Here is a 23,959-nt window from a genome sequence, read left to right as displayed (position 1 = left end):
CTTTGTTGCGGTGCCCGGGCTTCTCATTGCGATGGCCTCTCTTGTTGCAGAGCACGGGCTCTAGGCACGCGGGCTCAGTAGTTGTGGCGCACGGGCTTAGTTGCTCCGAGGCATGTGGGATCTTCCCAGACCAGGGCTCGAACCCATGTCCCCTGCATTGGCAGGCGGATTCTTAACCACTGTGCCACTGGGGAAGCCCCTATTATTTTTATTGTTTTCAGTATTTTAATCTCTCAGTTGGTATGTATGTTTTTCTCTTTGTTTCCACATGAGTCTCAAGTCTCCTCCTGCTCTGGGTTCCTTTTGCACACAGCACCCGCCCCTGGGTTCCCTTTCAGGGATGAGGAAAGGGCATTATCGAGGCCAGAGCTTCCCCTAAGCCTTTTCCTCTTCATCTCTACTCCAAGCCCCACCTCAGGACCCAGAACTCTGGCCTGGGGACAAGGCCTGGCTCCAGTACAATACAGAGCCACATAAAGCCCCGAACCCCAAATCTGTCTTCCTTGGTCAGGCCAGTGACTCTTGGGATCCAGGAATCCCTGTCCCTAGAGCGTGACCCTTCAGGTTCCCAGCTCCTCCCTCCCTCAAGATCCAGGAATCCGGACGCTCAGCCTCTTCCTCAATCAGACTCAGAAGTCTAGGCTCCTCAGTCCCTCCTCCCTCAGGACCAAGGAATCCGGACTCTCATCCTCCCTCAGGACAGGATCAGTCCGTCGAACAGTCCAGCTTCGTGCAACCGGAAACCTCGTTCCTGGTCCTTCTGCAGTCGACCACGCCCTCAGCTATCTCCCATTTCTGTCTTTCTAGAGGCGTGTCTGACACGCGAGCACTCCGCGGCAGTCGAGCTGTGATAAGCTACCCACGACGTCAGTCACTATCTTCCAGCCAATAGATACTCCGCCTCCTAACACCCTGGGCCACTCAGGGCAGGGCGAGTTCCCTAGTAGGCGGGGCCCACAGCTCGATTCTGACAGCGATAGACCCAGTCTCCCCCGCCTGTCCTGCCAGGGTGTCAGGAGGCCGGGCCTTTGCCGGTTGGTGTTGGGGTCTGCTTCTTAGACGCTGGAGCGGCTCTTGAGTGGACAGGTTCTGCGAGTGTCCTGGTAAGCCCTTCACAGCACACCCAGTATTGGGGTTCTGGACACAGCTCGGACGGGAAACGGTGAGCCTTGGTGAGGCTTGAGGCGGAGCAGGGAGCTGGGTGCACAATCTAAGAAATTCATCCATCCATTCCCTTCCTCCCACCCTAAACTTGATTCTCGTCTGCCCCTAGCCATCCTGCTCACCAATGCGTTCAGTCCTTCCTGCCCTCATTAAGTACCTCAGTCACTGATTTCCTCATATAGCCACTCACTGGCACCCGCTCATTCACACGCTCAGCCACCCATTACTTAAACATTTCCTGAGGCTTCCAATGTGCTAAGCCTCGTGCTGGGCGATGGTGGTAACCAAGATGAATCAGGCCTGGGCTGTGTCCTCAAGGAGGCCAGGTCAGATGGGAGGACAGACCCACATATTGATATGCAGGGGTGGGCAGAGGCAGGGGAGTCCAAGAGAGTCTTTTTTGGGTTTAGTGGGTCAGGAAAGGTTTCAGAGGAGGGAACCTCCCTCTTCTGACTCCTCCTGCCTCCTTGATGTACCCCTGGATTGTCTCATGAAGACTTTTTCTTTTAATTGAAGTATAGTTGATTTACAATGTGTTAATTTCTGCTGTACAGCAAAGTGATTCAGTATATATATATATATATATATATATATATATATATGTTCTTTTTAGTATTCTTTTCCATTACGGTTTATCATAGGATACTGAATATAGTTCTCTGTGCTATATAGTAGGACCTTGTTTATCCATTCCATATAGAATAGCTTACATCTGCTAACCCCAACCTCCCACTCCATCCCACCCCAATCTCTTCCCCCTTGGCAACCGTAAGTCTGTTCTCTATGTCCCTGAGCCTGTTTGTGTTCATGAAGACCTTTTGATCTGTGTGCAAAACAACCCTCAGTACCTCACCCACCTCTCACACGCCTGAGTCTCCTCCCAGTAAACAGTCTCACTGTCCACCTGCTCCCCCATCCAGACCTGAGTGTCCCCTTCATCCCCCTGCCTTCCTGTAACCTCTGCTCCACCCTCAATAAGTCCCATTTATCCAGCCTCAGTTATGGCTCTGGGATCTGCTCCGCCCCTACTTCTACTCCTTACCTTCATGGCCTCTGCCCCAGCTCAGGGCTTATCTTCCCTGTCCCCAGCCTCCTCTTTTGCTTCCAGGGCTCTAGTCTTGCCCTTTTCAGTCTGTTCCCCAGTTTCCCACTAGGCTCTTTCAGTGCCTGAGCTGATCCTGTCCCTCCCCTGCTCAAAGCCCTTCTGTGGCTCCCACTGCCCTTCATTTATAGTCCAAATTGCACTCCAGGCCCTTCACGATCTGCTGCTGACCACTCCCCACTTTGCACCTGAACTTCTGGCCAGGCAGAAGCCTTGACCACTGCCTGTTGGCTCCCACAACGTTGCGTGTTTCTTCTTCTTAGCAAACTTTTGCTCATCCTTGGATCACCTCCTCTGTGAAGGACTCCCTGACTACCACAGATGGAGCCTGCGGGGACTGTGACAGCCTGTGTCTGGGTCTCTCCCCACACCCTCCCTGAGTCCAGGGTCAGAAATTTCTTGAAGGCTGGCCCTGGATGGAAATCTCTGCTCCAAACTTAGGGCCTACAAAGGGTGAGGGACTGAGTGACTGTCACAGCTGGGTAGAGCTTGGGTTCCAGTATTTTGGGTGACCAGTTTGTTTCTGGTTTCCTGTTAGCTTTGCCCCAGTTCTCTACGGAGTTCGGGTTTTCTTTTCCTGGTGTATGCTGGGGCTGGGTTTGTAGAGAGGAGTAGCTGAGAAGCCAGAGTCCTGTGACACTGTACCTGAATTAGGTCTGAGGGGGAGGTGGGTCTGTGTTAGTAGGGGGCGGTCCTGTCCTTCCTCACTAGAGAATCCAGGCCCGGAGACCCCTCCTTCCTCAGGATCCAGACCTTGAGCCTCTGCTCTCCGGTGCCAAGTTTCTCGGTTTCCGATGCTGCCCCCTGGTGGGCGACCCCCCACCCACTCTATTTGCGAGAGGGCAAACTAATTAAATACTTTTATTTACAAAATACAAACAAAGCAAACCTTTCTGCAAAGTAGGGTCAGGCCCCGCCCCTGCGGCGGTCGCGGCAGCAGAAGGCAGTGGTGGAATGCAGGTCCAGCTGTCTCGGAGACTGGTTTGTGGGCGCCCCCCTCCCGCAGGCCAGGGTCTTAGCTTTCGGGGGCCCTCGCCCCGCCCCCACCCTTGCCGCACCCTCGATTTAAGGCACAGCCCGCCCCCTTCCGGATGGGCCGGGAGCCGCGGGCAGGGGTCCCCGCCGGGCAGGGGTCCCCGCCGCCCTTTCCGAGGCGCATTCACTACGGAGCCCTGCGCAGATGGGTACAAGAGGCCTTTAGTGTCGCCCCTCGCAGCCCCCCTCTCCCCGCGTGGCCTGGCTCCGTCCCACGGCTCAGACCGGCGGGCCCGGCGGATTGAGGACGAGGCGGATGTGCTCCACACACAGCGCCGTGGCCTGCCGCGTCTCATGGCACAGCGCCGCCAGGCTCAGGAAGCCGTGCGGCAGGTCCTCCACCACGCGCAGCGTCACGGGCTGGCCCAGGCTGCGCAGCCGCCGCGCGAACATGACTGAGTCGTCCAGCATGGGGTCCAGCGCGCACGCCTGCGGGACGGCGGGGGTGGGGCACAGGGGCAGGGTAGATGAATGCGGGGAAATACGTGGCCATGGGGGTGGATAGAGGCAGGAGACATGGGGAGGGGGGCGGAGAGTCGGAGAATGAGTTTAATTGGCCTCTGCCTAGCTTCTCCCTTCCCCCAGAGACCCACCCTCTCTTTTCCCCTTCCCCGACTCTCCAAGCCCAGCGCCTGCCCCAGGTACTCAACAAGACTCCCTTAGTCCACCCGTTGCCGGGCCTTCCCTGCTCTTCAGCCAGGCTTAGGCAGGCTTCCTCCATTCCCCCCACTCTGCCCCCGCTGGGGGCTCCCTTCCCCAGGTGCACCATTGCCCCGCCCTCCTCGCTCCTTGCCAGCTCCACCTTCCCTGTCTGGCACTCACCACGATGTGCACAGGTGGCAGGGTCTGCAGCATGCTGTCAGGTGCCAGCAGCGGTGACATGAAGGGATTCTTGACGATGGGCGACGAGTAGGGGGTCATCCGTTTGGCACTGTGGCTGGAGCGCCTGGGGTGGAAACCCTCAGGGAAGGCAGCACACACACCTTGAACTCTGTCCTTCGTGCTCAGCTCAGCCCCGGCCTCAGATTCTTCAGATGCAACCTCAGGCCGAAGTAAGAAGTTGATGGCTGAGGGTGTGGAGTGGCCACGTGCCTCCGCTGACAGTGACAGCTCTGGGGTGTCCGGTGTCTCAGAGCTGCCCCTTAGGCTCAGGTCATGCAGCGTCAGGCCTTTGAGGGAGTCTGTTCCCAGCGGGCCCTCAGGCTGGGCCAGTGCTGTTTCAGACACACTGCACCGCATCGGCTCTGCGAGAGGAGCAGGGTTAGGGGGCCAGCCAGGGACACAGATAAGCCTGGCTCTGTTGGCTGTGTGTATGGTTGACTGGCCGGGAAGATCATAGGAAGAGCAGTGGCCGGTGGAGGAGTTGCACCCTAGGGCTGTGGAGGCCTAGAGTGTTCCCCCAGACTCCTTCCCTGGGGGTGGGCGGGGAACTCCAGGATGCCCCAGGCTGCAACTCCAACGGGGAGGTGGAAGGAGTCGCAGGTCTTGGAGGTGGAGCTGTGTGCTAATAGAGGGGTGTTTGTTTACTTCTGGGAGCCTGTTTCCTTCTCTGTACAAATGGGATAAAAATAGCCCTTACCTCATAGGAGGTGGTGAGAACTCAGTGGGATAATAAGATTTGGGATTAGGTAGTGCTACCCCTGGGAGGTCATAATATATCAATATTTATGTTTTATTACCAGGTGCCCAGTTCCAGCTGCCTCCCTGGCCCCAGCACGAGGCCCAGTCAACTTTTTATTGTCACTTGACACAGAGGGTATGAATGGATCAAAGTGGAGTAGTCAGCAGGCCCACACGGCTTGAAAGGAGGCTCTGTTCACAGGGAGCTAAAAAGAATCTTGAGGACATATCAGGTTCCTAGAGATCCCACATCTTTAGCCACGTACATATGCTCCCAAAAGTTCCTTCATGTTCACTTCATCTCTTCCCTTTGTTTCGTTTCTTTTGGCCACGCTGGGCGGCATGCGGGATCTTAGTTCCCTGATCAGGGATCAAACCTGTGCCCCCTGCACTGGGAGCGTGGAGTCTTAACCACTGGATCCCCAGGGAATTCCCCATCCATTCCTTTTGAATGACCAGACAAGCAAGTGCCCAAATGATGCTAAAGGTATGCTTCAGGCCTGCCTGGTATACCCACCTTGGCCTCAGCTCCACTGATTTTATCAGACTCATGCTGCTTACCACTAGGGCCAGGACCTTACATTTTTCAGTTTTTTTTCCACTTGCCTTTATAAATCCATAAAGGCAAAACGCAAGACGATATGAAAATAACTGCATAGGTGCCCTGTGCCCCAGAGGGTCACTGGAACAGAACTGTTGGCTAGAGTCACAGGGCACCAGTCAGGGGACCAGCATCTTCAAGGAGCACCTACTGTGTGCCAGGTATTGTGCTGGGTGCTTGGCACAAATAGGTGTATGCAGTCCTTACAACAACTTTATGAGGCAGGTATTCTTATTGTACCCATTTCACAGAGGAGCAAAGCAAGGCTCACAGATACTGTGACCTGCCCACGTCAGCCAGCAACCAGCCAGTACCTGGTACAGTAGGGAGCTAGACTGGCGTGTGCGCCTCTAGGGTTTGCTCTTGTCACCTTTCTCCTACAAGGAAACCGCCTATGCCCAATGGTCCATGTGCCTAAAATTCAAAATCTCTTTTAATTGTTTTTGGGTATATTTATTTGCAACCATTGGAATATCCTAATATTAAAAACTGAATTTAAAATAAAGCACATTCAACTGGAATGTTTTTCTGAATAACAGAAACTGTATCTACTTTTTTTTTGGCCGCGGCTTGCGGGATCCTACTTCCCCGACCAGGGATTGAACCTGTGCCCTCGGCTGTGAAAGCGCAGAGTCCTAACCACTGGACCACCAGGGAATTCTGTGGGAACTGTATCTGGTATTTTTTTTTTTTTAATGTATCTACTTTTGAACATGCAATTTCTATTACCCAGAAAATACTATTGAAAGTGATTTGAATTGGTTGTGCTTTAAAATCCTTGAAATAGGGGCTTCCCTGGTGGCGCAGTGGTTGAGAATCTGCCTGCTAATGCAGGGGACACGGGTTCGAGCCCTGGTCTGGGAAGATCCCACATGCCACGGAGCAGCTGGGCCCGTGAGCCACAATTGCTGAGCCTGCGCGTCTGGAGCCTGTGCCCCGCGACGGGAGGGGCCGCGATAGAGAAAGGCCCGCGCACCGCGATGAAGAGCGGTCCCCGCACCGCGATGAAGAGTGGCCCCCGCTTGCCGCAACTGGAGAAAGCCCTCGCACGAACCGAAGACCCAACACAGCCAAAAATAAATAAATAAATAAATAAAATCAAGTAAAAAAAAAAAAAAAAAATCCTTGAAATATTAGGAAATGGTGGGAAAAAATGGATCCCTGGATGGAAGTGATTTTTGGCTGCCTGAGGGTCCTTCTACCCACCCAGGGCTGGGAATCTCCTCCCCTTCCTGAGGTCTGTCCAATCTTCTGATCTCCCCATGCCAGGGCCAGCCCCTGGAGGGGGTATATCCCCATGCACTTCTGTTAAAAGTCTGGAAAGAATCTAGGAGGGTTGGACTCCACCGAGGGCCCAAGGGATTTGGGTGGGGTTCTTGGGACTGAAAATCAGGACCCTCGGCAGGCCTTCTGAGTCATTCCCCAGGGTGCCTTTCTGAGAGAGGCTGTTTAGAAAGCTAAATCTTACAGTTCCTGGGATTCTGAGTTGACCCGGGGGACCAGAGTCCTGGAATTTCTAGGATGTGGGCTGTCGTGGACAATCAAGGCTTTGTGGTAGGGACTTGGCACAGATATGGGGCAGAGCCAGGAAGGTGATCTCTGCTTCCCTGAGGGCCCAGGGCACAGCCTCTTGCCTCCCCCAGGACTTTTGGTGTGCCAGGCTGTCCCTCCTGGCCACGCTGGATGGGTGTGTGAGGAAAGGGCGTCACTCACCTGCTATGGGCACCGAGTTCGGGTGGGACTTATGCCCGCTCAGCTCCAGAAAGGAGTTGAGCCACGAGGAGGCGCCCAGGCGGAGGTCTCGGAAGAGCAGGGCTGTGTCCCGCTGCACCAGCCCCATCATGCCCAGCGCCTTCTGGCCCGAGTCAGAGTGGTCCTCGGTCTCCCCACCTGGGAGTGTACGTGGGGGGCTGAGTTGGTCTCTTCTCTTTCTGGGCCCAGTCTCAACACCCAGAACCTCAGGCATCTGTGCCCCCAGGGACCCAGAATATCTGATGGCTTCAGCATGAACAAGGAGCCTCAGATTCCCTCTCCTTCATACCCAACGAGACAGGGCTCTAAGTCTCTGACCCCAAAGGACCCAGGTATCCAAGCACCCGCAGGGCCCCAGTCGAGTGGGTGTGGGACTAACCAGCATAGGCACTGACACACTTGGAGAGTATGCTGAGGGGCAGCAGGGGGTCCATGAGGCTCAGAAGGCGGGAAGGAGAGGCGGTCGCCTGCAGCATTGTGGCCGGGTAGGCTGCCATGATGCCATCTGGCAGCCGCACGCCATAGGCCGCTGCCCGAAGGGACACGGTGAAGCAGAGATTCCCTCCTGCGCTGTCGCCTGCGAGGCATATCCGCTCGCCCGTTGAGCCTGGTTTGGAGGGGGGCTTGGTCAAGCCTGGCAGGGAGGAACTGGAGCTCTGGGCCAGGAGCACTGGGCTCTCAGAGGTTGGGTGTCAGGGGCCCAACCCCAGGGTCTAGCCAATTGCAATTTTAGACACTGGTAAAACTAAGGCAGGGATTTGGACCCACGTGGGGGATAGTGGTCAGAGGATAAGGCAGCCTTGGGACACGGAGAGGCCTGGAGAGCAGGAAGCTCTGGGAAGCTTGGGAGGCTGGAGGTCAGAAGCAAGGAGGGAGGGTGGTGGAAAGGGGAGAGCAAGGGCACATTTCAGGAGGGAGGGGCATCGAGGCCAGCAGATGGAAGCCAGGGTTCAGGCTGACTGCACGCGAGGGCCACGGGCCCTGTGCCCTGACGCACGGCCTCATCCTGTGCTTCCCAAGCTGTGGGAAGTGGGAGGTCGGAGGAGCTGGGAGAATGGGCTGGAGCGAGGCCAGGTGGCTGCCAGCACAGGACAGCAGTGGGTAGAGAAACGGGAGGAGGGAAGGAAAGGTCGGAGGCCACGGGGAGGTGGGGGACTAGAGTGGGCGGAAGCAGGAGGCAGGAGAAGGAAGTGGTTGAGATGGAAGGTGGGAAGCCCTGCGGCGGAGCTGGAGGAGTGGGCCAGGGGGACAAGCGGGGCGAACAGGCGGCAGAGGGCCGGGTGGCAGGAGATGGAAGGGGAGGCGGGGCGTGCAAGACTGAGGCCTGAGCAACTAATGGCTCGTTCCCCCTGCAGCAGGCCGGGGCGGGGCCGGGGAGCCGGTGGCAGTGAGGGGCTCAGGCTCACCGAGGAGGGCACAGTGCTTGACGGCCCAGCAGTAGGCGTAGAAGCACTCCTCCAGCGCCCGGGGGAAGGGGGCCTCGGGGGCCAGGGAGTAGTCGATGGAGAGGATGGGGGCGCCCAGCTCCTGGGCCCAGCTCTTGAGGTAAGGCTCGTGGGATTTGGAGGTCTGGGCCACGAAGCCGCCGCCATGGATGTGCACCACCAGGCACCTGGAACGGGGTGCCTGCTGGGGCCGTGACCGCAGCTCCAGGCTCCTGGGGCCCTCGGATCTCACCAGCCTGCTGAGCTCCTCGCTGTCCTGGGGGTGAGGAACGAGGAGGTGGGTCAGGCCGGTGTGGTCTTCCTGGGCCTCACCCCACCAAGGGTATGTGCTCAGGGACAGGAGTCGGGGCAGGTGTGGGCAGTGAGAGGCGGGAGGACGTCTGGGGAAGGTGCGCCCGTGCTCCTCAGCTCTGTACCTGTTCTGGCTGAGGCAGGGAGCCTACCTGTCCTTCACGCAGGTCATAGGAGATGAGCCTGACGAGGACGGGCCCGGGGCCTGTGTGGGCCAGTGGGGGTGAGATGGTGACCGTGACCTTGGGGTCAGCAGTCAGCGGCATTTCAAAGGCGGTGGGTGGCAGGCTGAGCAGGCGGCTTACCCTCACAGTGGCTGATGCCATGTTTGCTAGAGACTGGTGGGAGGGAAGAGAAGGCGCGCTGGGAGGGGCTGCTGGCAGGGGTTCCCCTCACACCTTCCCCCCGACCCCCAGTCTTTTTCCTCCTGTGCTATCCCTGGACCTGGAACACTGCAGAGGCCCGGGATGTGTCTCTGGGCCTCAGTTTCCCCATCATGCACCAGGTTGGGGCCCTCACCGTGCCCCATGCTCACCGATAGCACCTGGATCTCTGTGATATTCCAGAAGGCTTTCCAGAAGTGCACGTCCAGGTTCTGTACGATCCGCTCAAACTCGGCCCCACGCAGCTCTGGGTCGATGGCAAAGCGGCCGCCGGTGAAGAGGGAGCTGGCTGTCACACCTGGGGGTCAGGAGGAGTGTCAGGGAGCCCCTGGCAGCCTCGCTGGGGCAGTGGTGCGGAGGAGGGACAGGAGGGGAGGGGAGGCTGCAGGCAGGTCCCTGCAGGGACTCACTCAGGCCCGTCTCGTTGCGTTTGTAGTGCTCCCCGAAGGACACCAGCCCGATGGAGATGGTCTGCAGGAATGGCCGGATGGCGGGCGTGAACTGTGGAGACACGCCTCCAAGTCAGGGACCAGGGGTGGGCAGGAGTGGGGTGGGGCAGAGACATGGGGGGTAGATGTGGTCATTCAGCAAATATTTAGTGAGCTCTGGCTGCGTGCCAGGCACTGCTCTAGGCGCCTTCACGGAGCTGATGTTGTCGAAAAGACAGACAATACTCAAATAAAGGCACGCCATATAATGTGAAGTAACGATCGATGTTTGAAAAGACGGCAGGTGGAGGGGCCAGACTGATGATTAGGGGTCTGACTCCTCATACGGGTCTCCAGGAGGGGACCTGAGAAGGGATGGGAATGAAGCGAGGGAAGGCTGTTCCCTGCAGGGGGCGGGACACATGCAAAGGTTTTGAGGTGGCTCTGTGTTTGGTGTGATGATGCGTGTGGCGGGAGCAGAGTGAGCCAGGGGAGGGGGCAGGGGCTGAGATCAGAGAAGCAAAGGCGGCTCACGTGGGGCCTGAGGATTTGGATTTGTTCTAGGTGTGGATGGAGCCATAGAGGGTGGTGAGCTGGGAGAAGGATGATGCAGGGATCCCTGAAACTCAGCGAGGACAGAGATGAGGTGACGCAGGCAGTGGGGGCCAGTTAAGGGGCAGCAGGGAGACAGAAATGGGAAAGGTCAGAGACAGGGCCCGAGATCCTGAGGCAGAAAGAGTCAGATGGGGAGACCCAGCATCTGAGAGGAGCCAGGCAGCTAAGAAAAGACAATAGAGAGACCAGATCAGAGGAAAAAGAAAGCCACAGAAGGCTGGGCAAGGGGCCAGCAGGGTTCTTCTGTTCATTCAGCAAATACTGGCCTGGGTCCTACTGCGTGCTAGGCACTGGGCTGGAGCAGGGGCTGAACGAGACCTAGACAGAGAGGGCCTCTGCCCCCTGGGGCTGGCATTTTACAGGGGCAGGCTGTCCTGCAACATGGCACAGCTGGGCCCTCAGAGAGGAGCTGTCAGGCATGGCCCTGCCCCTGGCCAGGGGCCCAGTGGGCCAGAGAGCACAGCCGGGCTCAAGTGGCCCTGGATTCTCACTCCCGAGCCTCGAGGGGACGGCCGGGACACAGGGAGGAGCAGGCTGGCCCAGCTGGGCCGATCACTATTTGTGGATTCAGCTTGGGCGAGGGCAAGTTCCCAGGAAAGCCCAGGCTGGATTGGTGAGGACGGGTTGCCCCACATGGAAGCAGAGAAAGGTGGGGTGTGGTGGGAAGAGGCTGAGAGACTGCCAAGCTCAGCTACACTGAGGCTGGGGGAGGCCCAGAGAGGGTCTGAAGGGGTACAGGGTTACACAGCTCCATATACTCCTGTTGGGGTTCCCAGATGTGGCTGGGGACTGTGGACCCAGCACTGACCCCAGATGGGGGCAAGTTGGGCCTTGGCTCTGAGCCTGGTGCCCCAAGTGCTTCCCAATTCTGAGTCCCCGAAATACTCTTCCTGTGAGTCCAAAGGCTTCAGGGCTGCTTCCCTGTCAGTTCTGAGATAAGCTGTGTCTCCCTGAGGGTGGTTTGGGGTGGGCAGAGGACAGGAGAAGGCCTGCAGCTGGGCGTCAGGGCACCGGTTCAGGGAGGAGAGGGGCCACAACCAGGTCTTCCTCAATGCCACCAACTTGGATATGCTCCCTGGCTCTCCCTGAAACCTGAACATCTGGATTCTACTGTGCCTTAGGTGAGTCGATATGCCCAGGCTGACGTGGGTCCAGTTGAGAAGCTTGGGGCCCCTCCCCTTGAACCTCTGTAAAATGGGGCTGGCACCTTTCCTCCCTGCCTGCCAGGCCTCCGGTGGGGATGACTAAGTGGGACGTGCTCTTACAAACTGGCCTTGAGAACAGTACTGGCTACTCTCCTAGAGGGTCTCCAATGAATTCAGGTGCCAGACAGGTCACATAAAAGAGTGAATGGGGCTTCCCTGGTGGCGCAGTGGCTGAGAATCTGCCTGCCAATGCAGGGGACATGGGTTCGAGCCCTGGTCTGAGAAGATCCCACGTGCCGCGGAGCGGCTGGGCCCGTGAGCCACAGTTGCTGAGCCTGCGCGTCTGGAGCCTGTGCTCCGCAGCAAGAGAGGCCGCGATGGTGAGAGGCCCGCGCACCGCGATGAAGAGTCGCCCCAGCTTGCCGCAATTAGAGAAAGCCCTCGCACAGAAGCGAAGACCCAACACAGCCATAAATAAATACATAAAATTAAAAAAAAAAAAAAAGAGTGAATGAATCTCCTGAGTGTAGGACGATAGGGAGCAGTGGAGATCCTGGTGCAAGAAGCCATGCAAGTTAAAGATTTCTTCCTCCACGGTAGATTTGGCCAAAGGGCCACAAGTTTGAGACCCTTCGTGCAGTGCTGTCTGAGCCCCAGACGGCTTCCCCTTCCTGCATCTGCTGTTTGCTGAATCCAGTAACACAGACCATTGTGGTTCCTCTACTATGCTACTGGGCCTGGTTGGGGCCCACCGTGTGCCTTCACCATGGGCCCGGAGGGGCAGGGCAGGGGACTCACCTGGAAGCCCAGGCAGCGGCCGTAGAAGCAGCCCTTGTGCAGAGTGACGTACTCGTGCAGGAAGTCGGCAATGAGCCTCTCATCACCCTCGAAGAAGAGCCTCCCGGGCTGGTTGGTGGCCAGCAGGTGCTGAGCGTAGTAGGCCAGAGCACGGAGCTGGGTGAGAGCGGCCAGGTAGGCCTCGAGTTCGGCCAGGTTGTGGCTGGTACGGAAGAAGATGCTGCGGCGGTTAGAGGCCACGTAGCGGGACTTGTGCAGCAGGTGCCCCAGGCAGCAGCGGGCTGTGTGCACCAGGCTGCGGTACCCGTTGGCCGGCGTCTCTGCGTCCAGGTCAAAGAGGTGTGCCACGCTCAGCAGGCGGCCCAGGGTTGGCTCCAGCCCCAGTGCCTGTTCCCGAACACCTGCAAAGACGCCTGACAGCCGCCGTGCTGTCTCCCCAGGGCCCTGGCTGGAGAAGAAGGCCATGTTGTCCTCTGCCAGGGTCACCAGCGACTGTGTCATTGTGCGCAGGTCCATGCTGTGCGAGAGCCGTGAGGCTGCGGGCAGGTCGGGAGGCACATTAAGGCAGGGCTGGATCAGCTGGGCCCTGGCGTCCAGGAGTCCAGGCTCTACCCCCTCCTCCCGCAGACTCACGTCAGACCACAGCCCCTCCTTCAGACCGAAGGATGGAGTCTAGGGCTCCAGTTCCTTCCTTCCTTGGGACCCATGAGTCCAGGTACCCACCTTCTCCCTCCTCAAGAGCCAAGTTTGATCCCTCAGTCCCCACCTTCCTAAGACCCAGGAGTCCAGGCCCCAGAACCCTCTTCTTCAGGCCCCAGGAGTCCCTGTCCTCTCTTATTTGGGACACTGATTGATTCCTTAGCTCCAGAATCTGTCCTACAGCCCAGGAGTCTATGTAACCCTTTCTCCCTTCTAGAGACCCAAGTTCAGGCATCTGTCTCCATTTACTCTCCCGGGGCCCAGGACTCCCTCTAGGTTCTGAGCAGTCTGGACCCCCCGTTGGTCCCCTCTCTCAGGACCAGGAGTTCAAGCCCCCATCCTACCTCCTTCTCAGGTCCCAGGGGTCACCCACAGGCCCTTGCCTTCTGCAATATTTGGGAGAGTTAAGCCCTCAACCCACCGTTTCCCATCCACCTGGTGGTGTCCCAGGACCCTGGTCCCAAGCCCAATTCTCTTCCTGAACCCAGGAGTTCATATTTCTAGCCTTATGTACAACTGAGGGGTCACTCCTGCCCCCTCCTGGTCCCTCCAGTCTGGCTGTGGAATCCCCTCCAATCTTCTCTGGGGGTCCCCAAACCTTGGTTCCACTCCTCCCCCAGCTGGGTCCCTGGCCTTCAGGCCTGGCTTAGCTTGCACGGGCCAGCCCTGCTCCCTGCCTAGGATGGCATTCATCCCTGCCATTAACCTTGAACTCACTCTGCATCAGACTCTGTGCTAAGAGCTTTCTCTGTTTGCTCCTTTAGGTTCTCACTAACCCTCTGAGGCCCAGACTGCCACGGTTCATGTTTCAGCTGTTATTAGGAGCATTCCCATCTTACAAGAGAGGAAACTTGAGGCTCAGAGGTGTTAAGTAAGGAGATGAAAGTTGCATTGAAAGCGGCAGAGCAGAAGTCAGACCCAGATCTCTGGGGCCAGAGCCGTTACTTTTGCTGGTCTCCGTCCCAGGGCTCTGGAGACTGGGCCTCTAGCTCTGGCCCTCAAAAACTTGCCCTGGACTAGGCCTGACTTCCCACACTTCAGGGTCCCCGGTTAATCTTCCCTTCGGGATCCCTGTCCTGTCACCCAGGTCCTGGACAAGCTGTTCTTGCGCCCCTTGGCGGGGATGCTGCCCTCTGCTTCAGATACTCTTCCCTCCTGAAGCCCATCCAGCACCTTGCCTGACTCCCAAGTCGAGGGTCCCCTGATCCCCCAGAAAAAGGTGTCTCTTTTCCCTTCTAGGCCCTGGGGTTTGGCAGCGGCCACTCCTGTCTGTCAGCTGGTAGTGAACTCACCCCTCCCAGGCCTCTTCAGAGCGCCCCAGGGCTGGGACTGCTGACTGTGGCTAGTGCCAGTTGCAGCCTGGGGTGATAATCCCGGGGAGGGGCCCAGCCTGCCCGGGGTGTGGCCGCCAGCTCCACCTCCCACCCAGAAAGGACAGTGAGAGCCCAGTGCTGTAAACAGAGCCTGGGGCCCGACTCCCAGGCTCCTCCTCTGGCTTTGAACCCTGGAGTTTGGGCCACCAAGGCCCTCCTCCCTCAGTCCCAGGAGTCCAGACCCCTAGTTCCCTCAACAGTTAGAAACTGAGGCATGCAGTTCCCCTGTCCCCTCCTCCCTTAGACCCAGAAGTCTCACCCTAGTCCTGAACAAAGTGTGCCCTCTCACCCAGCCTGGCTGCCCTCCTTCTCCCCAGGGTGGATTCAGGGAGCAAAAGCACCATGACTGATCGCAGCTCCTGCCCCCAGACTGGCCGTGGCACAGCTGGCCCCAGCTGGTGGGGAGAGAGAGGGCAGTCAGCCTTGCCTGTCCCTCCCAGGAGGACAACAGCCGATTAAGGGCAGTGCCAAGCTCAGCTAGGGACCCAAGCCACAGGTCCTGCCGTGTGGTGTTCCCACCCTGGGCACCCTGCACCTGCCACTTACCCTTCCAGCCCATCCTGCTGTGACTGTCATTCCCACCTCACACATGGGAAACTGAAGCTCAGACACACTCTTCACCTTCGTTATGCCACGTGCTCCTTGCCTGGCCAGCTCTTTCTCACCCTCAGGACTCAGCTTCTCACCTCCTCCAGGAGGGCGTTCCCTAACTGCTTCTCCCCATCTAAGATGCACCCCCTACCACTGCTTTCTGCCATCATCTTTAAGCTGTTCTTCTTCCTAGAATTTTACATATTTGCAGTTTTCCATTTATTTGTTTCCATGTTTGTTGTTTGTGTCCCCCCAGGGGCAGAACCAGGCTTCATGGAGCTGTGACGCTTTTACAAGTGGAGGTGGGGCTCTTTAGGAAAAAGAATAGAAAACCACAAGTATGATATTAGGTACAGGGTCTTGGAAGAGGCCTGTGCAAATGAGAGGCCTCAGTGTCATGTGCTTGGCTGTAGGTGAATCCTCCCCTGTCACTCTGCCTGGGATATCATCCCCATGGGGGCATGGGATGGCCCCAGGGTCCATCATGGGGTCTAGCACGTAGCAGGTGCTCAGCAAATATTTGAAGAAGGAAGGAAAGGGAAGAGTCAGAGTGGGGGCAGGAGGGACTGGATGGGAGTTTGGGACAGGCCCACCCCTCCCCAGGACAAACAAACGGATGGACAGACAGAGGCCTCTGGAGGCAGCTCTGAGCTTGGTGGCTGTGACAACCGAACACCGGCCTAAGCCACTGGCCAGGTGATCCTAGATGAGCTTGCTCTCCTCATCTGGAAACTGCGCTTGGCCATCCTGCCCACTGAGGGCCGGAAACGATCTTCGTAAGCAGGACCCCACGGCGGCATTTCTGCTCGTGGTTTGCTTTGTGGTTCTCACTCAGCCTCACTGAGATGTGTATCGGGTCATTTTTCCATCTAACATACTGTACAATTTACTGCTTGTGCTGTTTGCTTTCTGTGTCTGACACTAGATTATAGGCTCCCTATGGGCAGAGACTTTGTTTTGTTCACTGCTGTACCCCCAGCCCTTGCTCATGCCCGGCACAGGGCTAGCGTGGTATTTATTGCATGGCTGCGGTTTCCCATTTTATAAAGCAGCTGTCATTTACTTCCTGTCTCTGGGGTAGGGCTCCTTATCGAACATGAGGGCACAGGAGACCTGGACAGAAGAAGTAACCTGCACAAAGCAGTGAGGAAGAGGCTGGATCCCAGGCGCTGCCCTTTGCCCTGTTCCAGGCGGCTCCCTGGGGGCTGGGCCGGATGGAGCAGGGAGGGTGGGATGCTGAGGTTGCCAGAGGCTTGCCAAGAATCTGAGGCAGAGGGCACTGGGGCAGGGGCAGGCCATCAGGGCCTTGGGTGAGGACTGGGGCAGAGGGAAGGGTGAGGGTCCTGCAGCCTGGGCACTAGCCCTTTGCCCCAAACGGTCACAGGACAACTGGACCCGGCCTGGATTTTGATCCCTGGGGACTGAGCAGGAGAGAGAAGGGTGGTAGGGAAGTAAGTGGGGGGAAGATGGAGGAAGGGCCAGGTATGGGGCCTGGGAGGGGCAAGGCCTTCTGAAGGGGAGAGGCCTGGGGGCAGATGCAGGCGAGGGGGCAGTGACCGTGGCTCTATCCCTGACTGTGTCTGCACGAAAGAGCAGACACTGCTCTAAGACAGCTGTGTGCCAGGCACTGCTCTCTTTCTGTGCTTTAGGCCAGGTAACTTGTTTCATCCTTTCCACAACCCGTGAGGTAGGAACCATCATGACCCGTTTTGGCAGATGAGAAAACTGAGATGCAGAGAGGTGACAGGGTCACCGAGCCAGCAAGGATGGCACAGCTTCTCTGCTGTGTTTCTGTGTGTATCCGTGTTGCTCCTTCTGTCATGTCTCAGCTCTGTGCTTTCTGGGTGGGCAGGTGTGAGTATGTCTTTGAGGTTCACATGGAGGTACATACATATGTAGGTTCCTGTCATGCCTAGCATTGGTCCCGGCCTGTGTTTGTGGGTGAGTGTGTCCACATTTTTTCTCAGTCTGTGTGTTTTCGTTGCTCAGTATGTCTGCAAGCATATTTGTATGCATGTGTCACGGCCTATCTGTGTTGCTCAGCCTGTGAGGGTTTCTGTGTCTCTATTTCTCTTGGCCTGTGAGATTGTGTGGCCATGTGTTTGTATGTGTATGGACGTATATCTTTTGTGTGTGTGTGTGTGTGTGTGTGTGTGTGTGTGTGTGTGTGTATGGTACCCATCTCTTCCCATTTGCTCCAGTTCGAACCCAGGGCATCAGCATGGCCACCTCCCAGTCCCATCCAATCCATCATGAAGTCCTGTTCCCCCTGCCTCCCCTAGAAAGCACTGGAACCTGGCCCTTCTCCCACCTCCACTGCCCCTTTCTCTAGATGACTGTAACAACTCTTTCTGTGTCTCTGTTTTTGCCCCCTCCATGTCTTTTCCACATAGCAGCCAGAAGGTTTTTCTAAAACTTAAATCTGGTCACACACTCCCAACCCTTCAACACCTCCACCCTTGCTCTCAGAATAAAGAGAGTCTGAGCTCTGAGCCTGTCTGAGCTTTCCTGTGTGTGTCTGGAGCCAACTCCAGTTCTATCCTTGGCTAATGATGATGTCTATGGCAGGGAGGATGATGAGTCTGGGGGTCTCTGGGCCCGGGGGCTATGTCAGTTTCTTTCCTGCTCAGGAAATTCCCAAAGGTCCTCACTTGGACTGACACATACTCCTAATCCAGCAAGGACTTCATGTGTGCCTCTGCCCGAGGCTTGAGCATCTCTGTTGGTCTGTCAGTGTTTCTCCAGCCCGCTGAGACCTGTAAATAATGTGACCCCCTAGGGAACCCAGGTGACAGCACTTCCTTCTCCCAAGTGAAGGTTAGGCTGTCCAAAGCCAACCCAGGGCCCCTTAGTCCTAGGAGTAGGAGTCAGGAATTTAGGTCCTAGGGCAGCCAGGCTGAGGCAGGCGGACTGACAACGAATGGATGATCGGATTGAATGAAGGATGGTGGGACAGGACAGTCTGAAGCTGTACTGCACCCCTCCTCCAGGCATTCCCCACTATAGAGCACCCCTTCCTCCTACCTGACTCACCCCTAAACTTCCTCTTTGGGCCACAGCTTCTAAATTTCTTCTCCATTACCGTCTCAAGAGTGTCAGAGACCTGAAAATCGGCGTTTGAACCATCTCCCACGTTGAAATCACAAGGCAAGAGCTGCCACGGTCACACAGCGAATACGGAGCTAGAGCGGGAACCCTGGTTCGGGACACTAACATTCTGGACTCTACTCCCAAGACGGTACTGGGGCGTCAGAGAGTTTCTATGCTGGAGGTGATATTTCCCTCTCACATCACCCGCTTCTCACAGTGAATTATCCCCGCACCCCCGCCCCGCAGGGCAGCAATGAGCCAGTCCACGGGCCCCCCCACTTCTTGTGGCAGGAGGTCAGTCCATTCAGTCCCCAGTTTCCCACAGGATGTCTAAGGTTCCTTCCGGCCTCCTCCCACTCACCTTTGGCTTTGCCTTTTCGCCACCGCCCGCGCCTTTGACTTTTGGACCCCTCTTGAACCTTCTTCGAGCCCGGAGCCCCAGCGGCTACCGGGAACCTCATTTCCCTGGCCAACTCCATCAATTTTCCGCGGTCCGGGCCCCGGGGCCAATTCCACCCGCCTGGGCCAATTCCAGCCGCCAGTCACCGCCCCGAGGATCAATCCTCCGTACGTACCACCGTCGGGCCCCCACACCACCCAATCTTGGACTTGCTTCTCTCTGGGTCCCGCCCTCTGAGCAAGGAGAGCCGCCCTCCACAGTCGGGTCCCGCCCCCCACCGCTAGTGCCTACAACCTGGCCCCGCCCCCTCGCACGCATTAAAGGGCCCGCGACCAACAAAAAAGCATCCCTGGAGGCGGCTAAAAGCGTATTCGGTCAGAACTAGTGGTGAGTCCCACGGGGGTCACCCCAGCAAGGAAGCCCCGATGTTGTCACGTGTTGGCTGTCATCCTTGTCTTCCCACTCACCTTCCCACGTAGGGATTGTCTAGAACGCACCGGGTCTGCCCGCCGAGAGGTGAGCCGGGTGCCACTTATCCTCCGCCTAGCGGCGGGGAGCGGGCCAGGTCCTCGGGCAATTCAAAACCGAGGCGGGGTTGCAGTGTAGGAGGCGTGGCTCTGCCAGGGAGCCTTTGGAGGAGGAAGCCCCGCCTTTCCCCCTGCCCTCTGTCTTTTAGTTCTCCTAGTGCTCCGTTTCTTGGGATTCTCCTCTCTGCCCTGTCCCTCCCCGCGAGAATGGAAGGGAGGGGGCTGTAGGGTGCTCGGCGCCTGCGCACTAGCTCCAAGCCGTGCACTGGCCCGCAGGGAGGAGAGGCGAACGCGGGAACTGCGCGAACCTGGGAAAAGGCGGGAAACAGAGGAGGCTCGAGGCTCGCGCGTGCGCACACACTCAATTGTATTTCTGAGGGTCCCGGAGAGGCGGCTTTGTCTGTGGCGGCGCTGTGGTGAAGGCGTACCTTGAGACTGGGTTCGGGAGGCCCAGGGAAACCGCTGTTTAGCACCAGAAGCACCATCCCGTCCCTCCTCCCCGCCCTCCCAAAGCACACGAGCAGCCGTGGCACTGAGAGACACCGATGACCCTCTTCTCCTCAGTCCTGAGAGAGGCGGCCCAGCCCTTCCGGGGGACACAGGCCTCTGGGCTGAGACCCCCATTACCAGCCTTCGGACTAACCGTCCTCACAGCGCCCTCAGCTTCCGGATTGGGGCCGCCTTGTTTCCCCCCCTCTGGCTGTTTCACCGAGTCTCCCCACGTTCCCCGGAGAGAACTTGCGGGCCCCCCTTGTGCAGGGCAGGGCTTCTGAGCGCAGAGAAGGAGCTCAGGGCCCGAGCCTGCTCCCCGGGGGCACCATGGCCGGCTTCGGAGGAGGGGCGGGGATGCTGCCGCCAGCGGAGCCTTGTGCCCACGACCCGCCCACACCGCTCCCCCAGCTCTCCCTCCCGTCAGCGCCGACCTTGCCTGGGACTTGGACGGAGCCCCAGCGCCTCTCCCAGGCGCCCCCTTCCTGAGATCACAACCCACGAGGCCATGGGCCTGGCGGGCCTGGGACTCCCTGGGGACGAGTGTCTTCCTGCCCACTGGACAACCCAGAGAGCTCAAGGGTCGCTCCTGCCCGGTTTTCGGCCTGGCCTGCGTGGACACTCGCCGAGGGTAAGGGTCCACGTTCAGCAGGGTGCCGCGGTGGCCCACTTGGTGCCCGCCCCAGAGCGGTGCTCGGAGTTGGGGGCCCAAGGGATGAGTACAGGGCCCTCGCCCAGGGCCTTTTTTAGTTTCTGTTTGATTTCCCCCAGATCCCCGCGGGGAGGCAGCCTGGAGCAGGGGAAGGAGTCAGAGGCTAGCTGGGGATCCTGGCTTGGCCCCTAACTGCCCAGCCTCCTGCAGGATCCCTCTCTTCTCTAGGGCTCAGCTTCCTCCTCCGTCAAATGGGGCTGTTGATCTGTGTCTGCCGGGACTGTTGCGGGGTCACCTGAGCTCACCTGACATTCTGGCAGGTCTAAGTTCTTCCTGACCAAATGAATAACCATCCCTGGGAGGCCCCCTTCCTCCAAGCTCAACTTACCTGGGTTCCGGTAGTGTCTGGGGTTCTGGCTGCTGGTTTTCTTACTGGGTAATGACGTCCCACCAAATCCTGACATCACTTCATAACCAGGTTTCCCCTTGGAGACCAGCTTCATTCCCTGGGCCACTGTTCCACCCCTCTTGGCTGGCAAATTGGTCTCTAATATGAACCCCAAATCTGATTCTGGGCCTGAATCTGCGACCCATTCAAGAAATGTCTTATGTTCTGAGGCCAGTTGCTGTATGGATGGTTCGTTTGGTTTTGACAGAAATTGCCACTCAGCCAAAGATCCCTCTTGGGATTTGGCTCCCTGGGCTGGAGCTGCGTGCTGGGCTGTAGGGTCTGACTGTCGCCTTCTCTCTTGGGACATCAGTTCCGTCTGGGCAGGTGGTCCATTTTGGGGTCCAGGTCCTACCTGGGCTCCAGCTCCCTCTCTCAATTCCGGTTCCTGTTGAGTTCTAGAATCTTCTCCCGGCCCAGGTCTGTGCTGTGAGGCAGCTTCCTGTTTCCTGAAGGGCACCCTTTGGATGGGAGGTGACTGCTGTGGTGCAGGCTCCTGTGGGGCAAGAAATTCCTGCTGCAAAGCAGATTTTTGCTGTGCTCGAGGTTCCTGCTGGGATTCAGCTTCATGTTGGGCAAGGGGTCTTTGCTGTGCAGCGTGCTTCTGTTGGGTATCGGGTCCCTGCTGAGCCTTAGATGCTGGCTGAGCTGTGGGTGTCTTTTCTGGCCCAGACTCTGACTGGGAGATGGGTGTCTGGTGTGGCTCAGGTTCCCAGTCAGGCCTAGAAACTAACTTAGAACCTGGCTCCATTGTTGTTATTTCCCTGAAGGGAGATGTTGATCTCCCAGGCTTCATCCTTCTCGGCCCCCACAGGCCTCCTTTGTCACAGATCCCTCACTGATTGCCCATGATGGCTCCTCCCTTTGGGTTCCACTCCTTCATCCTGGCATCCCTGCTCTTCCTTTTTTAAGGCAGTTGGCAAGTGGCCCCCTACTCCTGTGCCAAGTGATGTGCTCTGTTCCTCCTGCTTTCAGAGGAGGATTGGGAACAGGAGGAGGCTGTGTGCCCAGCACACTCTCCTATCAGAGGGGAGGGGCTTGCCCTGTTGTGTCATAAATAGGACCCCGCCCAACTCACCACTCAGTTAAAATGCTGCTCCTCATAAGGCCAGCATCCCAACTTAGTCCTCTGTTCAACCTGGATGACAGAAGCCAGATTCTGGCTTGGTGTTTCTTTTCTTTTCTCCCCTTCTGATGTTTGAGGAAGTGGTCAGAGGGGGAGGCAGGATCTACACATTTTTTTTTTTTTTTTTTGGCTGCTGCGGTTTGCGGGATCTTAGTTCCCCAACCAGGGATTGAATCCAGGGCCACAGCAGTGAGAGTGCTGAGTCCTAACTACTGGACCGCCGGGGAATTCCCAGGATCTACACTGTTTTAATGTTTTCCTCTTTATTCATTCTTTCAAATGGTTGCCATTTTATTTCCTTATATTATCCTTCTGATCATTTTACTCCTATGTTAAAAAAAAAGACACCCTCTCATTTTTTCACTTGAAGCCCTTTTCAGGACCACACCATGTCTCTAGCTTTCATCTCTGCTTCTGCATATATGTATTCTGTAGTAGATTGGAAAGTTACGGAGTCAGATGACCATTGATGATGATGATGATGATGATGATGGTGATAATGATGATGATGATGATAATCATAAATACTGGAAGCATTTTACCTGCTAGGAAATTGTGTAAGGTTTTTTTTTAATCTATATTATCTTTACTAAGACAATGTCTGATTCATTGCTTTAACTCCTTTCTTTGCCCCACCTAGCTCTTAGCTCAGAAGGGTTTGTTGAATGAGTAAAGGAATAACAGGTTGGGCAGTGGAGAAAGATTGAGGGTGGTGTTGGGGAGAGGTGTGTGTAGAATCTGGATTAAGTTTAGAATTTACAGGGTAAAATGGGTCGACTGGATTGAAGGTGAATTTCCGGACCCCTTTGAAACAAAATGATTTTGCTCTATTAGATTTAAGTATATTAATTGACTTATGTTTGCTACTTGCCTGGTTGTATTTAAGGTCAGGTGGTGCCAGCTAGGAAACCTGGATTTCCTGGTTTCTTTCAGGTAAGTAAGCTTAAGCCTAGGTAGGTAGAGGGCGCAGGAAAAGACCGTCAGGAGAAGGCATTAGAGGGAGCAGTAATTTTGGTGATAATGCTTTTTTTTGAGAACACTAGAATGGTTTAGGGAGTAGAGACAGGGATAGGGAGCTTGAGGTGGGAGAAGAGCAGCTTAAGGTGCGCTCACTGCCTTGTTGACTGAGAATGTTTCATCGGGAGGGTGGGCTCTCATAGCTCCTGTAAGGGCAGAGCAAAGCTTGCCAGCTGAGAAATTGCTGGCAGGCTCTGGAGGACTTGGTTGGCTTCTTGTGGTGTCTTTAGTGTCCTAGGTTGAAAACAAAAGGGGGAGACTACTGTTAATGCATTTTTTAAAAAAATTTTATAGCTACTTTTATTTTTATTTATTTATTTATTTTTGGCTGTGCTGGGTCTTCGGTTCGTGCGAGGGCTTTCTCTAGTTGCGGCAAGTGGGGGCCACTCTTCATCGCGGTGCGGGGACCGCTCTTCATCGCGGTGCGCGGGCCTTTCACTATCGCGGCCCCTCCCGTTGCGGGGCACAGGCTCCAGACGCGCAGGCTCAGTAGTTGTGGCTCACGGGCCCAGCTGCTCCGTGGCATGTGGGATCTTCCCAGACCAGGGCTCGAACCCGTGTCCCCTGCATTAGCAGGCAGATTCTCAACCACTGCGCCACCAGGGAAGCCCGTTAATGCATTTTTTAAATTTAATTTTTATGAGAGCTTTTAAAATGTTAAAAGTAAGACTCATCTAGTGGAAAAATTAAAATAAAACTTATTTATTTTATACATAATAGTTTGTTCTCCATATCTTTTTGTAGGTAAACATAATAGTTTACTTTAAAAAAAAATGAGCTTATACTATACATATTGTTTTGCTCTGTACCTTTAACAAATCTTTTACTATTGCACAATATTTTATTTATTTATTTATTTTTGGACTGCATTGGGTCTGCATTGCTGTGCGCAGGCTTTCTCTAGTTGCGGCGAGTGGGGGGCTACTCTTTTTTTAAAACAACAATTAATTAATTAATTAATTAAATTTATCTTTTGGCTGCTTTGGGTCTTGTTGCTGTGCGGGCTTGCTCTAGTTGCGGCGAGCCGGGGCTACTCTTCCTTGCGGTGCGTGGGCTTCTCATTGCGGTGGCTTCTCTTGTTGCGGAGCATGGGCTCTAGGCTGTGGGCTTCAGTAGTTGTGGCACGCATGCTCAGTAGTTGTGGCTTGTGGGCTCTCGAGCACAGGCT

The 23,959-nt window shown here is 56.3% G+C and overlaps 1 protein-coding gene and 1 long non-coding RNA gene across 5 annotated transcripts; one reads left to right on the top strand and one right to left on the bottom strand.

Annotated features, from left to right (window-relative positions):
- Positions 1 to 966: 966 nt before the first annotated feature.
- On the top strand, positions 967 to 6,834 carry LOC130705784 (uncharacterized). Its single transcript, XR_009006180.1, has 3 exons — positions 967 to 1,103; positions 4,984 to 6,200; positions 6,310 to 6,834. It is a non-coding gene; the product is annotated as an uncharacterized LOC130705784 (long non-coding RNA).
- Positions 3,114 to 21,459, bottom strand: LIPE (lipase E, hormone sensitive type). Of its 4 annotated transcripts, none has more exons than XM_028163078.2 (10): positions 20,589 to 21,459; positions 12,380 to 12,915; positions 9,804 to 9,894; positions 9,546 to 9,691; positions 9,163 to 9,348; positions 8,681 to 8,975; positions 7,654 to 7,881; positions 7,236 to 7,412; positions 4,124 to 4,545; positions 3,114 to 3,730 (listed from the first exon to the last, which is right to left on the bottom strand). In XM_028163078.2, the coding sequence occupies exons 1-10, from the start codon at positions 21,442 to 21,444 to the stop codon at positions 3,521 to 3,523; spliced, it is 3,147 nt and encodes a 1,048-aa protein (XP_028018879.2). In that variant the 5' UTR covers positions 21,445 to 21,459; the 3' UTR covers positions 3,114 to 3,520. The 4 variants fall into 4 exon arrangements, with proteins under 4 accessions (XP_028018879.2, XP_057390944.1, XP_057390942.1 ...); XM_057534961.1 differs by lacking the exon at positions 20,589 to 21,459 and adding an exon at positions 19,000 to 19,126; XM_057534959.1 differs by lacking the exon at positions 20,589 to 21,459 and adding an exon at positions 18,494 to 18,740.
- Between the last annotated feature and the right edge of the window lie 2,500 nt (positions 21,460 to 23,959).

The sequence above is a fragment of the Balaenoptera acutorostrata genome, chromosome 19 (assembly GCF_949987535.1).
Source record: "Balaenoptera acutorostrata chromosome 19, mBalAcu1.1, whole genome shotgun sequence".
Taxonomy (NCBI): domain Eukaryota; kingdom Metazoa; phylum Chordata; class Mammalia; order Artiodactyla; family Balaenopteridae; genus Balaenoptera; species Balaenoptera acutorostrata.
The sequence above is the reverse complement of the archived record's forward strand: the minus strand, read 5'-3'. Positions and strand labels throughout refer to the sequence as shown.

Coding starts and splice junctions, on each gene's coding strand:
- LIPE (XM_028163078.2), bottom strand. CDS start 21,444: ATGAAGCCTGGGAGATCAACATCTCCCTTCAGGGAAATAACAACAATG. Junction 9,692..9,803: donor ACGCAACGAGACGGGCCTGA/GTGAGTCCCTGC, acceptor CCTGACCCCCAG/GTGTGACAGCCAGCTCCCTC. Junction 7,413..7,653: donor GTGTGTCAGTGCCTATGCTG/GTTAGTCCCACA, acceptor GTACACTCCCAG/GTGGGGAGACCGAGGACCAC.